This window comes from Ambystoma mexicanum, chromosome 1p, assembly GCF_040938575.1.
Source record: "Ambystoma mexicanum isolate Mex_15411 chromosome 1p, UKY_AmexF1_1, whole genome shotgun sequence".
Lineage (NCBI taxonomy): Eukaryota > Metazoa > Chordata > Amphibia > Caudata > Ambystomatidae > Ambystoma > Ambystoma mexicanum.
Genome location: NC_090921.1, coordinates 1053897063 through 1053911492, shown reverse-complemented (window position 1 = coordinate 1053911492; position 14430 = coordinate 1053897063). Strand labels below are relative to the sequence as shown.

Sequence of the window (14430 nt, the reverse complement as noted above, 5' to 3'; positions counted from 1 at the left end):
TGTCCTACTGCCAGGACAATGAGCGTGCTGAGCAGGAATTGCTCGGCACACATTGTCCTACCAGCGGGACATCTTTCCCGTTGGCACCCTGTTTGAGGTGCCGAACAGGAGAATTGTCCCACTGACAAATGTCCCAATCTGGCTCATAAAAGAGCCATGGGGGTGCAGTTCCAACCCCCCCCCCCGCCTCTCCCACTTGGTACTCCACTGCTTGGAGTAATTTGAACACAGGAAAACATACCATCATTTTAATCAGTCAGAATCGTGCAGAACCCAAGTTTAGAGATATACGGCCTTTAAAAATCTATACCAAGTATACTTGGTGGTTGTATACGAATTGTTCGTTTTACAACTGTTCGAATGACAATTGACCTTTTCACAATTGACCTAATTGTGAAGGTCAATTGTACCATATATGTGGGGGGAAACCCCCCTCAACCCCCCACCCAAAGCCAAACCCCCCAAAACCCCTATATATATATATAAATATATACTACCAAACCAATATATATATATATATATATATATATATATATATATATATATATATATATATATATATATGTATATATATATATTCGGTCAATTGTGAAAAGGTCAATTGTGACCGTTTAAATTCGGTCAATTGTTCATTCGAACAATTGTGAACGAACATTTTGGGTAATACCATACTTGGTCACTCACTGCAGTGCATTAACCGATGGCTTCTGCCTTTGAATGAATGGAAAAATCAAGGGAATTGCTGACATTCTAGTGAATCTGTTCCTTTCTGCCACAGCTTTATAGTTCAGCTAGATCAAGTCAACGTAGCCCAAAATTTCAGTGATCAGGGGGTGATAAAGCCTGGTCTGCTCAATGGACATTGCGCCACTGTTTCCATGTGTTCTTGTGTATGTACATATAAATGTTGTGTGTGCACAGTGTATGTCAATGGAGGTGCGGAGTGCATTTGTGTGTGAGTGAGTGAGTGGGTGAGTGAGTGAGTGTGCAAGCATTTGTGTGTTGGCTTTTGTGTCTGTATAAATGATGAAAAATGCATCGTTTGTATGATCTGGGTGGAATGAAGTTTGTGAATGTTATGTTGTGTCACTGGGTGCATAGCAGGCCCGGCTGAAGATGTGTGGGGGCCCAATTGAATTTTAAAGGTACGCCACCAGTCTTATGAAAGTTATAGCAGAGCATTGGCAATGGTCTCTTGTGGTGTATTAGTTTAGTGTTATCCCTTAGGGATTTGGGTTGTTTGACTGTAGTAATTTTTGCTGTCAATACGTTTTTCACCTAAGTACAAAAAACCAAACCCATGTCCCCCCAAATTACAAGTACACCCACAAACCCCCTACTTACCTTTTCTCCGTCCGCCGCCTCTCCTGTACTCTGTGGTGTCAGTTCCATCCCTCTAAGTCAGATCTGACTCTGCAGGGTCCCTTTTTCTTTTTCTTCTTTTTTTTCTTGGTGTCACGCGCCTCCAATGTTAAGAAAGTGGGGGACACTCCCACAACCCCCAAAGCTGAAAATACCAAACATGGGGAGCGGGGGACACCCACACGAACTAATGCTTGTGACCAAATTCGGTCAAATCTAATATTCATTGAAATTTTTATAAACAATTTCTTTGAAACGATCCCTCAGAGCCACATCCGCCCTTCTTCCACCCCTCCCCTTTCCTTCAGTTGTCATGTCCCCCCAACATTTTCAGCAAAGTTACTCCACTGGCTAAAAACCTTGGGGTCCTCTTCGACTCCACTCTCTCCTTCTCTCCTCACATCTCTGACATCTCTAAGAGTTCACACTACCAGCTCCACCTCCTCACAGGCATTCTTCCTTTCCTCTCCTTCCCCCAGAAGCTCAATGTATCCAGAGCTCTGGTTCTCTCTAGGCTGGACTACTGCAACAGCCTCTTTCTAAATCTGCCTGCTTCTACTCTACGCCCTCTGCAACTCATCCAGAACAGGACTGCAAGACTTGTCCTTGGCCTCAAGCCCAGGGATCGTATCTCTCCAGGACTGAAATCTCTGCACTGGCTCCCAGTGGCTGCGAGGATTAAGTTAAAAAAACCTCTGCATTGTCCACAGGGCCTTCTGGGGCCTGGGCCCTCAATACCTTCAACTCTCTCTTCCTAAATATCTTCCTTCTCAAGCTCGTCGCTCATCCACCTCCAACTCCCTCAGGGTCAGTCACTTCTCCAAGCAGCAAGTCGGTGGTCGACCTCTTTCTTCGGCTGGGGCCAACCTCTGGAACAGCCTCCCTGTCTCCCTGAAACTTGAGGAGAACCATCTCTGGTTCCGGAAGCACCTCTAGACCTTCCTTTATGCTTCTGCTTTCTCTCCTCCTCATCCCTGCTGAACTCCTGACTGAAACTGCACTGGGCAACTGGCTACCCTCTGATCTCGGGCCCAGGTCCCCTCCCTCGCCACCTACACTGCCTCCTGGGCAACCACTGCACTTGGGGGCTGTTTTTGTATCCATACAGTCCCCACCAGCTTTTGACACTTGATGTCTGCACTTACCCTTGCACTTGCCACTAGCTGGCTACACTTTTGCCTACTCTTTTTATTTATTCTATTTTTTTTTACTGTTGATCCTATGTATTGCACTGCCCACTCCCCCTACCTGCACTTTTTCTTTCCCCCTCCCCTGGACTTGCGCGATCTCAATGTCAACTGGCCCAGTAAGATCGTTGTCTCTGTCTTTCCTCTGTTACCCCGCCCCTGCCTTGCTGCAGTTTGAAACACTTGTGTATAGGCGCGTTATAAATGCCATATCATATCATCATAAAGGGAAACCCGGAAGCAATGGCTTACAGCCTGTTCAAGGAGGCGCCTGTTAGTTAACTATTAGAAGGAGTGACCGTTCTTGTGACCTTAGGGAAAGGATGGCTAATAGCCCACATGCAGGAGGGCATTGGATTTTTGGGTCAAATGCTGGCAGGCTCAGAAATTCTGTGGTAGGAGATTGCGCCCCGGAAGGTATGGCGAGTTACAGCTTTCACGGCTATCATGGAGAAATCCAGAAAAAGAGTGGATACAAGACTGGAACAATGTATGAGAACAGAGGGCATCGTTTTTTTTAGGCACAGTTTGTTGTGCGAGAAGGACCCTGTGCATTTTTCTAACAATAGGGTTCACCTATCAGACGAAGGGCGCAACGTTTTTCTCCTGGACGTCTTCGCAGCTCTCTGTAGGGCTGGTTGTCAGTGAGGTTTTATGGTGAGTATCAGGAGTGGAGGCATTGGGGTTTGCGGGGGTGGGGCACCCCCAAAGCGTGGCAGAGTTACGGAGCAGTCCTAGCCGGGGAGGAGTCACGTTGCGGATGCTACCGCAAGCATTACCCGCTGGCCGCACGAGCCAGGTTGGATTTAGACAGGCAGTGACACCCTTACGGACAGTTGGGAGTCCTCAACAACTGAATGCAGTGCACCTGGGTTATTCGTACCATACAAGAGCTTACTGGTCTGCCAGTAAAATAACCAGAGGCGGTCGTCCGCTAGGAAGTAAATCGCAAGTGGCAGCGTCACCTGGAAGGACTTTAAACCAAAGTGCAGGTGCACTGGTTGTGGAATCCCGGGACTGGCAAAGGGCCACTCGGAGAGTGTTTAGGCCAAGTACACTGAGAAAGGCTGGGACCAACATTAGGTTGACTCCAATAAATGTGACCTGCTTCTTCCAATATGAAATACTCCTCGCAATTCATCATGATGGTAATATCTGGAATGGTATGTTGTGTTGGTGGGGGGGGGGCTCAGTGGGGGCTGGCCCCGCCATGTGCTCTAAAATGGATTGTTTCGACATGGGCATGGGTAAGTATCCCTCGCTTCGCACGTTGATGGATCTTCTGACCCAGTAGCAAAAATCGAAAGTTGGCTCCCATGCCCATGAGGGGGCCAATCCCACAGTTTGAAGACCACTGCCTGGATTAACCGAAATGGTGATGTGGGCTACGCGGGGAATCACAGCAAGGGTTTAAAAGATCGCTGTCCTGGGGAGTGCAGAGAAGCGCTGCAACCGAAGGGGTTACTTGCGGTCGGTTGCGAGCTGGCATGAATCCATGGGGAAGTCGACTCGTTGCCAGCAGCAGGCCACGAGGGCAGAGGACATGTAGAGCCTGTGTCTAACATTAGCACAGGGACACACCATACTGCGGGCTTCACCTCGCTGCGGCGAGCATGGCCGGCCTGCGAACTGGCAGCATGCTGGTGACGGGGGCCAACCGGGGTATCGGCCTGGAGCTGGTCAAGAAGATCCTAGCAACTCCCAGGCCACCAGCATGGGTTTTTGGCGCCTGCCGGGACACCGAGGGACCCCGAGCACAGGTGGACAATTTGCGTTGGGTCCGTGGGAACATGTGTTGGTTCCAGGAATACAACTGTGTGGCATGTTTCTAGGTTTTAGGGGTTGAGCCGTGTGGTGGAGAGACGTCCTAATTATCGGTGTGACAGCAAGTGCCATTTCAGGTGTTCAATAAAGTCAGCATTTCTTCTGCCAATAATTGACACTCTCCCACTGATTAGATGGATAATCATAGCTGGGACACTTTACAAACTAGACACCGTGTCTTCCTTTTACTGTTTTTTGTTGCAAGAGATCAGAAGCACAGGGCAGGGACCCAAGAGCAGAGGCATCCCCAAAATTGTGGGGTTGGGCGTCGCATAACAGTTTTTAAAGATGGCAGTGAGTGGGTTTAATTAACCCTTTGCGCCGTCAGTCCTCCCACCCCGGGATAGCATCAGGGCCTTTCAACGTTTTCAGTTGAAATGGGCCCCCGTGCATGTGCCCCATGTTGGCAGTCCTATGGCACAGAAGCATACTCCTTTAATTCGGTCATTAAAAATGTTCAACAAGCAGGTACAGGCTTCCTTTGATGGTACCTCAGGCCAGTCAACTCCCTCCTGGGGCATTCTGTAATGTTCGTATCACCTTGTTGCTGGTTTCCCCAAAATTAGCACCCTACTGTCAAAGAGTAATTAATAGCTTTTCAGCGGACATTCAGTGTTTCAACTCCCTGCTCGCTGCCTGCCACTGTAACAATCCGCAGCTATTAACCATGTTGCTGCATTCTTTTTACTTCAATATAATTTAAGCCCTGTAAGGCAAGGGGGTCCCCCAAACATCATGTTGAAATGGGCCCCCAGCAGGCCTGACACATCTTCTGCTGGATGCACCCCCACACACCTCCATCAACCCCTTCCTCTAATTCTAGGAGGCGCAATAGCAATTTCACCTTTGCCTTTGACCCATTAGTTGCCTCTTTCACCCCAATTCAGAGGCAATTTACGTTGACAAAGATGCATGCTAATCATCGGATGTCAGGGTTGGGGGAGGGGCTGGGGAGGGATGGGACATGTAAAAGCCGTGTACAGCAGTTAGGCCTTTGGCTTCATCATGGGGGGGGGGGGTCTGTTGATATCGCCTGGGCCGGCTCTGGTCCTATGCGAGATTGATGCTGCTGATGCCATCATATTAACCATTCTTTGAATCTTAAGTAAATACACAGCTCTCCAAGGTGAGAAATGTGGCCGGCTCTTGCCCTCACATTGATATCTGGGCCACGGGCTCCACGTCACAACAGAGTGATGGCCTGTGCTTAAAAGTGGGAGGGCTTCAGCCTTCCCAAGTGAAGGTCTGGCACCGCCCATGCAAGGACTGCATCAGGGCCTTTCAACTTGTTCAGTTGCAAGGGACCTCAAGCCTCAGGTGTGCACCCCAGCAACCCCCATGTTGCCAGTAAGCAGTCTTCTCACACAGCAATACATTACCTTCTATATTACTTTACTCTAGGGGTTTAAATGGGGTTTACATGTGCATTTGCGGTGCTCACCTTACAAGCTGCGTTTGCTGGAGCCCTTCCAGCAGTCACTTTCCTTGGGGTAAGTGTTATCACGTCGTTGCCTCCAGTTCCTCCACATCAGCCACTTGCTCACAAAGAAGGATTTATAGCTTTTCAGGGCCTTTAGTGTTTCAGCTCCCTGCTGGCTGGCTGACTCGTGATAATCGACGGTTATTAACGCCCTGCTGTATTTCGTTGTCCCCATTTTAATGTATACATCCCATGGGTGCCTCAGACTGTTTTCCGTTCTCTAAGCAAGGGTGTGACGGTGGCGGAGGGGGGGGGGGGGGCAATCATCATGTTGAAATGGGCCAGAAACGTCTTCAGCCGGGCCTGGCAAAGCCGCGTGCAATGCAGTAGGGACGTAGCCAGCACAGCATCACTGGCTTAGTGTACCATCTTCGTTCGTCACACATCAGTTGAATTTGAGAACTGTGCTGGCGCTCACCTGCTTACATTTCCGGAGTAAACAGTGAATACATTTAGCATTAAATAAGCATAGGCCAGCTGTGATCATTTGCCAGTCATACTGACTACATATCCACGAGATGCTCACGGCCGGGTCAGGACCTCTCTTGTGCCAGTGGGGCCGCTCATACGACATTGTACCATTAGCAAATGGCTCAGCTGGTCTAGTGATGGTGGCTGGCTCTCTTTGCACAGAACCAGGTTAATAAAACAAAAACAAAATCCGTATCGGGTTACACATATGCACGGCCTGTACATTTACAAGTAGTGTTGTTGAGTAAGTAGACATTTGGGGAATTGGGGCTTCTCAGGGCCGTTAGCCAAAGGGCTCCAGTGTGGCAGCCATGCCCTTCTTTTATGTTGTCATGCCAGCAGTGCACACACGTTAGTATTTGTGCTCATGCACCCGTGGTGTTGCCCAGAGAGCTGCATTTATGCCACTCTGGTTCCTCACATATGAACGGGCTAGCAGGCGACCAGTCAGCCAGTCTCCGTGCTCCAGCAGGTTACCCATGGTTACTTATGTTTGAGTGGTGCTGTTCACATACGCCATCGATTTCGCTAATCTCATTACTTCCCCTTGGGCTCGCCCTGAAAACTCTCCTCCACTCTCGAAGCTAGGCCGGCCTCTACTCGACTTTGTGCTAAAACCTCTCCTTTATCTGTGAATGACTTACCTCATTACTTCTCATCTTCAACTGAAGAAAACAGAGCCACCTCTCACCGCCCCCCCCCCCATCTCTTGGAACTCTGTCACTTCTGTGCTGGCTTGCCTCTCTAACAGTGTCGTCTCCCAATGCTCCATCCTTGGCTCTCACTCTTCACAATCTGATCTTCCCCTTCCAGCTCTCCCACAATCTACATGTGAGGACACGGTACGCGTGTTCTTCTTTGTTCCGGACTTCTCTGCCCACTTACCTGCCTGTCTCTCTGCGATCCGCCACTGGATGGCATGTTGTTGTCTTATGCTTATCTTAATTCCTCCAGAACCAAAGTCATCTGCCTTCCTGCCTCCATTGCCCCCCTCTCCTTCCTTCAATCATCTCACTCCTTCCTGAATAACCCCCCTCTCATGTAAGGCATGTATCATTGGGGTCCATTTTGATAGCGACCTTATCACCCACCTGTTCATTACTTGTGCCACAACCGTGGCCAAGATTAACCTATGCAATATTAGGAAAATCAGACCACTTCTCCAGGGGCGTAGGAGACACATACAATCTGGGGGGAACAGGGGACATCTTGGGGACTTTGCTTTATTTATTTATTTATTGTGTTTTAGTCAAAGAACGCGACTTTTCACAAAATTAGAATTAAAATAGCAGTACATATTAAATTACAAAGATCACTGTATAAAACAAGGGAAAAGAAGAAAAGAAAACAGAAGAAAATTAAAGGATGCAGCAGCAAAGAACATGTCTTTGTATGTTCCATTTCTGGATTTTTGATCTGACTATGAGCTCATGGTAAGAGAGAGGAAATAACAATGACTTCCAGTGGGCCACAGCTCGGACGCCAGCTCTTTAAGAGGCAGATCACCTGTAAGTGGACTCCTGCCAAATAAAGGAGTTGCTGCCTTTTCTACCAACTGCAAGTTGCAACTTTTTTGTGTGGGTCAAAGAGACGTATGTGTCTCGTGGAATGGAAGGATGGGGGTTTCAAAGAAAGAGGAAATCTTGTTTGTACCTCTGAGTAAGCCCTGTTATGGGAGTAGAGGGACCAGGAGTGTGATGTTGCTGCTTTGACTTTCATCCGGGGGGGATACAGCAAACAAGGAGGATGAGCGATCGCAAGCCCACCTTCTTATAAGCACTCCCAAGGTCCGCGGCCGGATGTGTCGGACCCGAGGGATGCCTAGTAGCTGGGGTGTATGTGGACCCAGGGGGGTGGCCAGAGGGGCAGCCCGCTATGTGGGCTCCCCCTCTAGCGCCCCTGCGAGGGCCGGGCCAGCCTCTCACGATGAGTCTGGTCCCTCTTATTTCATCTCATGCTGGCTTCAGAGCTTAGCCTTTCTTAGCCTTTGTTATTCTGAATTCAGAGCTGGACTCTGTTCCTTTCTCGTTTAACATTTGCTGCAAAGCCTGATCTATTTGATTCTCTCATATGTTACTAGGACGGCAGAGCATGGGTCCTCTGCCCTGTTACATTATTCAAAGAGCTCCTCTGGCATTTCTGTGCCTAGCCCATGTCTCACTGCTTCCTTGCTTAATACATACCTCCTTGCTTGAACACTCAACATATTCTCCCTAACACAGCAATGGCAGCTGCAGTCTCTCTTAACTTCTATTTGTTCTGTTTCTTGAATTGGCCTCTTATTTCTGCTATTAAGGCATTTCCCTTTCACTGCCATGATGGCTCTACCTGGCCATAAGAGGGCAACAGCTAGCCAATATTGGAAGAACATGGGCATATCATGCCAGAGGCTGCAACTGCCTTCCTAATGCCTACACAAGAGACATAAATAACTCTTGCCTTTGTCTCTAACAGTAATTCAGTGGATGAAGAAACGCAAGAACACACATATTGCTTATAAATGAAGGGGATGATCTCACACTTGGTTAAGACATTTTGATCACGCCAGGAGCTAATTTCCAGCTGCAACTAAGCGATTACCTTTTTGACTTCTGGCTTTAAATAACATTAGTATCACCTGGAAAGCACAGAGTTTGCTCAACAGGGTTCCTGGAGCACGAGGGGTACCCTACTCGTGGGCATGGATGATTGGAGGGCATTCTTGCCCTGGTTTGGAGCCTGGCCTCTACAGCCATGATGGGGGGAGGGGCCTATTACTTTTGGTTGTACGTACCCTTTGAAGGTGGGCAGACATTGCCTCTTGCTTTAGCCCACTAACAGCTCTGCTTTGCAACTTTATCACGCATACCTGTCAGGTGGCATGTAACTCAATGCTACTAATGTTATCCCTCAGAAGTCTGGAATCCTTTGCCACATCAACTAGGGTACAGGCTTGCCACCTGAGACTTACCCATGTCTGAGTCGGCGTCTGTCGCCCTGTGGGGAAGACACACCCAGAAAGAGCAGGGCACAGTACCCTTGTGGGTTTTTCACACTTCTTCCTCAGGATTGGCACAATTCACTCCGCAGAGAAAGTGGCACATGCTGGGCAACATTCTCCCACATTGACATTGTCACCCAAAGAGCAAAATTGGCCATTTGAAATACCTCTGTCGACTTATTATTGCGCAATCCACACTGCTGGTTTTCAGCACCTGCTTAATGTGAGATGGCAATTAAGGTCATTTGCCAATGCACTCAAGAAGCACAGGACACCCTCTTACCAGTGACATGCCATGCTCACTCATTCTGATCACAAATTGCCATTTATATGGGGTCATGTTAAATGTATTTATTTATTTATTACATGTGTAGCATCATGCAAAACCCCCAAGGATCAAGGCGCAAAGTAAACTGCATGGAACGGACCACTTCCATTGGCGCACGTTTGCACAACCCCCAAGGATCAAGGCGCAAAGTAAACTGCATGGAACGGACCACTTCCATTGGCGCACGTTTTTACTTTTCCGCCACAAAATGGAAGATTTTTGCGTAAAAGGCAGGTGAAATCACATTGCTTTTCTACTTTGGAAGAGTGTAAATACCTTGGACAATTAGCAAATGCTGGCAGAATTGACAATGGCATCCTCTGGACTCCGCCCGCTTTTACCAGGTTTCCTTTCCAAGCAGATCCCAGAGGAATCCCTTTCCTTATTTCCAGCATGAGAATCCATGCTGGCAGTAAGGCCGCATGTGTCTAGTGGAGCGGGAAATACGAAGGGTCCTGGTGTGTCCACTCAGCTCCCGAACTCCACCCAGAAAATGTACGAAAATCTGGCCAATAAGAAAAAGCGACAGTAATAGTGTTTTCCACCACTTTTTCTGAACCAATTGACCTGGAAAATGCTGTCTTGCATCAGAAGCAGAATGCATTGACTCTGCCTATTATCCCACCGTAAGATTAAGCCAGGTGCTGAACACAGGTGTTACATATTCCTGTGCACAATCTGCATTTGGAGCATTAACTAACTGAGCTACCTTACACATGCTATCTCGTCTGGGGCTTTACCGTCTTAACCCCTTAACTGCCATGGGTATTTCCCCCAGTGCCAAGGCCTTTTTTGGTGATTTCAGTATGTTTTTTTGGTGGTTTAGTGACCCCCCACACCCACCCAAAACAAGTTATCATTTTTTTTAATTTTTGTTTTTGTTTTGCCTCTTTCCTAGGGGCAGATTGTGCTAGCAATCTGCCCTCAGGGAGGGCTACATGAGATGCCCCCATCCATTTGGGGTGGGGGGAGAAGGCCACCCCCCTTTTGACTAAAAACATCCATGGTGGTTCAGTGCCCCCCACACCCACCTAAAACAAGTTATGATTTGTTTTATTTTTGTTTTGACCCTTTCCTAGGGGCAGATGGGCACATGTGTGTGACCATCTGCCCCCGGGGGGGGGGGCAAAATGAACTGCCCCAGGCTTGGGGGGTGGCTCTGCCAATATTTGCAGTGGCCTCCCCCCCACCCCAAAAGGATGGGGGCATCTCATGTACCCCTTCCTAGGGGCAGAAATCTGCCCTCAGGGAAGGCTACATAAGGTGCCCCCATCCACTTAGGGTGGGAGGAGAGGGCCACCCCCTCTTCAAACACAAAAAATCCTGGTGGTCTAGTGGGCCCCCTACCCCCACCCAAAACAAGTTATAATATATATATATATTTGTTTTGCTCTTCCCTAGGGCCAGATGGGCACATGCGTGTGTCCATCTGCCCCCAGCGGGGGTGGCAAAATGTACTGCCACAGGCTTGAGGGGCGGGGTGGCTCTGCCAATATTTGCAGTGGCCTCTCCCCTCACCCCAAATGGATGGGGGCATATCATGTACCCCTTCCTAGGGGCAGAAATCTGCCGTCAGGGAGGGCTACATAAGATGCCCGCCCATCCACTTAGTGTGGGGTGAGGGCCACCCCCTTTCAAACACAAAAAATCCTGCTGGTCTAGTGTGCCCCCTACCCCCACCCAAAACAAGTTATAATATATATATATATTTGTTTTGCCCTTCCCTAGGGCCAGATGGGCACATGTGTGTGGCCATCTGCCCCCGGGGGGGGGGGGTCAAAACATACTGCCCCAGGCTTGGGAGGGGTGGCTCTCCAAATATATGAAGTGGCCTCTCCCCCCCCTGGATGGAGGGAATCTCATGTACCCCTTCCTAGGGGCAGAAATCTGCCCCCAGGGAAGGCTACATAAGTGCCCCCATCCACTTAGGGTGGGGGGGAGGGCCACCCCCCTTGCAAAAATCCCTGGTGGCTAGAGGTCCCACCCGCACCCACCCCATCCAAAACTACGTTAAAATAAAAGATATCTTTTTTTTGTTTGTCCCCCTTCCCTGGGGGCAGATGATCACTCATCTGCCCCCAATGTATTGCCCCCATGCATTGGGGGCTGGGGGGAGAGGGCAACTTACATAGTAAGCAGCCCCTCCCCCCACTTAAAAAACAGATCCCTGCAGGAAACACCAAACACATATTCTGGGGGGGATAAATGACATTACATCCCCCCACTTAAAATTGTGGGGGGGATTTGTCCCCTCTGTCCCCCCATGTCCTATGCCCATGCACTTCTCACTTGTAACTCTCTCAAAACGACCCTCATATAAATCTGTCAGAGCCAGGGAAATCAGGGGTAGGGCTGAGCCTGGGGGTCCCAAACTCGAGCCCAGGTTGAGAAAAGGCCACGCACAACAGGTTAGTGGTCTGTGTCAGGGCCTAGGGCCAAGAAAAGGGTCCAAAGGGTGCTAAAGGGATTGGGACTAGAAAAGGGGGTAAAGGGGACAAGAAAAGAGGCTAAAAGGAACTGGGACAAGAAAAGGGGCAAAAGCAGGCAACAAAAGAGGCTGGGTCAAGAAAAGGGACTAAATGGCATTGGGGTAAGAAAAAGGGCTAAACGTGACTGGGTGGCAACAACAGGGGCTAAAGGGGACAATGCAAGAAAATGGGTAAAAAGACACTGGGGCAACACATGGGACTGAAAGGGGCAAGAGAAGGGGCTAAAAGGGACTGGGGATGAGAAAAGGGGCTAAAGGGGGCAATCAAAGAGGTAAAAAGGGCTGGGGTAAGAAAAGGGACTAAATGGCACCTGGGGCAATAAAAAGGGCTACACGAGACTGGGTGGCAACAGAAGGGGCTAAAGGGGACAAAGCAAGAAAATGGCCTAAAAGACACTGGTGGCAACACAACGGACTGAAAGATGCAAGAGAAGAGGCTAAAAGGGACTGGGGTGAGAAAAGGGGGCAAAGAGGATATGCAAAGGGGGAAAAATGGACTGGGGCAAGAAAAGGGGCAAAAGCTGGCAACAGAAGAGGCTGGGTCAAGAAAAGGGACTAAATGGCACTGGGCAAGAAAAAGGGCTAAACGTGACTGGGTGGCAACAAAAGGGCCTAAAGGGGACAACGCAGGAAAATGGCCTAAAAGACACTGGGGTGACATAAGGGACTGAAAGGGGGAAGAGAACAGGCTAAAAGGGCCTAGGTGAAGAAAAGGGGCTAAAAGGGCCTTGGGTGAGAAAAGGGGCTAAAGGGGGCAATCAAAGAGGTGAAAGGTGCTGGGACAAGAGAAGGGGCTAAATGGCACCCGGGGCAATAAAAGGGCTAAACGTGACTGGTTGCCAAGAAAAGGGGCTAAATGCATGGGCGTAGGACATGGAGGGTATGGGGGACAAATCCCCCCCACAATTTTAAGTGGGGGAATATAATAGCTTTTACCCCCCCAGAATGTGTTCTAGCGCCTTCATTCCTGTTTCATTCCTGCGGCAGGGTTGGATCGGCCCCTCGGCCTCTCGGCCTGTGGCTGGACCGAAATCGTCCCTGGGGTGTGGGGGCCGGTTCCTGGCACGCCTGGGCCTGTTTGAAAAACAAAAAGTAAAAAAAAAAAGATTTAAAAAAAAAACAATTATTTTACAGATGAACTTAACTGGTCTGCTGTTATATCTCAGTTACAAGTTTAATGGTATCCACTACAGAATAATTGCTCATTTTACTATAGCCGATATGGTAGCTCAGTGGGTTGAGCGCGCGCTGCTGAGATGTGTGTATGATCTGCAGGTTCGAATCCCAGCAAGGCCATCCGAGCCTTTCATCCTTCTTAGGTCGATAAATAAATACCAACGCAGGTTGGGTGATATTGTACGCATATTTGTTCTATAAAAAAGAGCGTAAGCGTAAGTGCTATACAATAACATTCATTTGGCCTTGGACCTCTGCTTGCATTCACAGTAGTTTGTCTATCTGGATGTATACACACATATATTAATGATACATATGGTGATCCATTCTTATATGGAATGTATATCACAACCATGTAAATCATAACCATATTTTTCGTAGTTTACTTAGGAACAATGCTATTTGATGCCACTTCCTGTTTTGTCAAGGGGTGAAAGATCGTGTTTCATCGCTTCCAGGGATGTTACTTTGGGGTTGAGTCAAATGACATCACTTCTGGTGATGTCATCAGAGGTCAGGGGTCGTGAGGCAAGGGGTGGAACACTTTTTTGAGGCGAGGGATGGGCCACTTTTATTTGGGTGTCCGGGCCTATTTCTTGTTTCAGTCCGACCCTGTGCTACAGTGCCATAAAACACCTCACTGGGTCCAGGAACAGAACTCCCACGACCCTCGCCCGCAGTGACAGAGCACATCGGGTGTTCTCTCTGCTGCCCAGTGCACACAGTGCCAGAGCATGCATACCTTTTCATCCTGTGTCTTTGTCGCTGTAGTCCTGGTTAAGGGCTGTGGCGAGGAAGGGGGGCGCAACGCTGACTGACCCGGTTCACAATCGCTCTATCTTCCTTGCTCGCATGCAGTGGCAAACCACACCATATTCTTACCACTGCATTCAGTGCCCCAACAAAACCCACCTTTCTTTCCACAATGCATGAAGTGCCAGCACACACACCAAATAACGTTCTTCCCCCAATGCATGCATTGTTAGATCACCTGCACTCCCCAACATAATGCATGCAACGCCTAAAGAAAGCACCCCAGAACACACGCACCCTAGCTCCCTTTAACACTTGAATGCAGTGACGAAATACAGCCCATCTATTTCATTGCACCCCCTACTACACGCACTGTGTGAA

The 14430-nt window shown here is 48.9% G+C and overlaps 1 protein-coding gene across 2 annotated transcripts in view; it reads left to right on the top strand.

Moving 5' to 3' along the window:
* LOC138447942 (C-signal-like) overlaps window positions 1–14430 on the top strand; it is a 338033-nt gene that overhangs the window by 93147 nt on the left and 230456 nt on the right. The window contains exon 1 of one of the 2 annotated variants that reach the window (XM_069604470.1): window positions 4124–4309. The exons of the other annotated variant lie outside the window; for it this stretch is intronic. Within the exon in view, the coding sequence (XP_069460571.1) occupies window positions 4163–4309 (147 nt within the window). The 5' untranslated portion in view covers window positions 4124–4162. Of the gene's footprint in view, window positions 1–4123; window positions 4310–14430 lie in introns of those variants that run through there. 2 annotated transcript variants of the gene reach the window in all.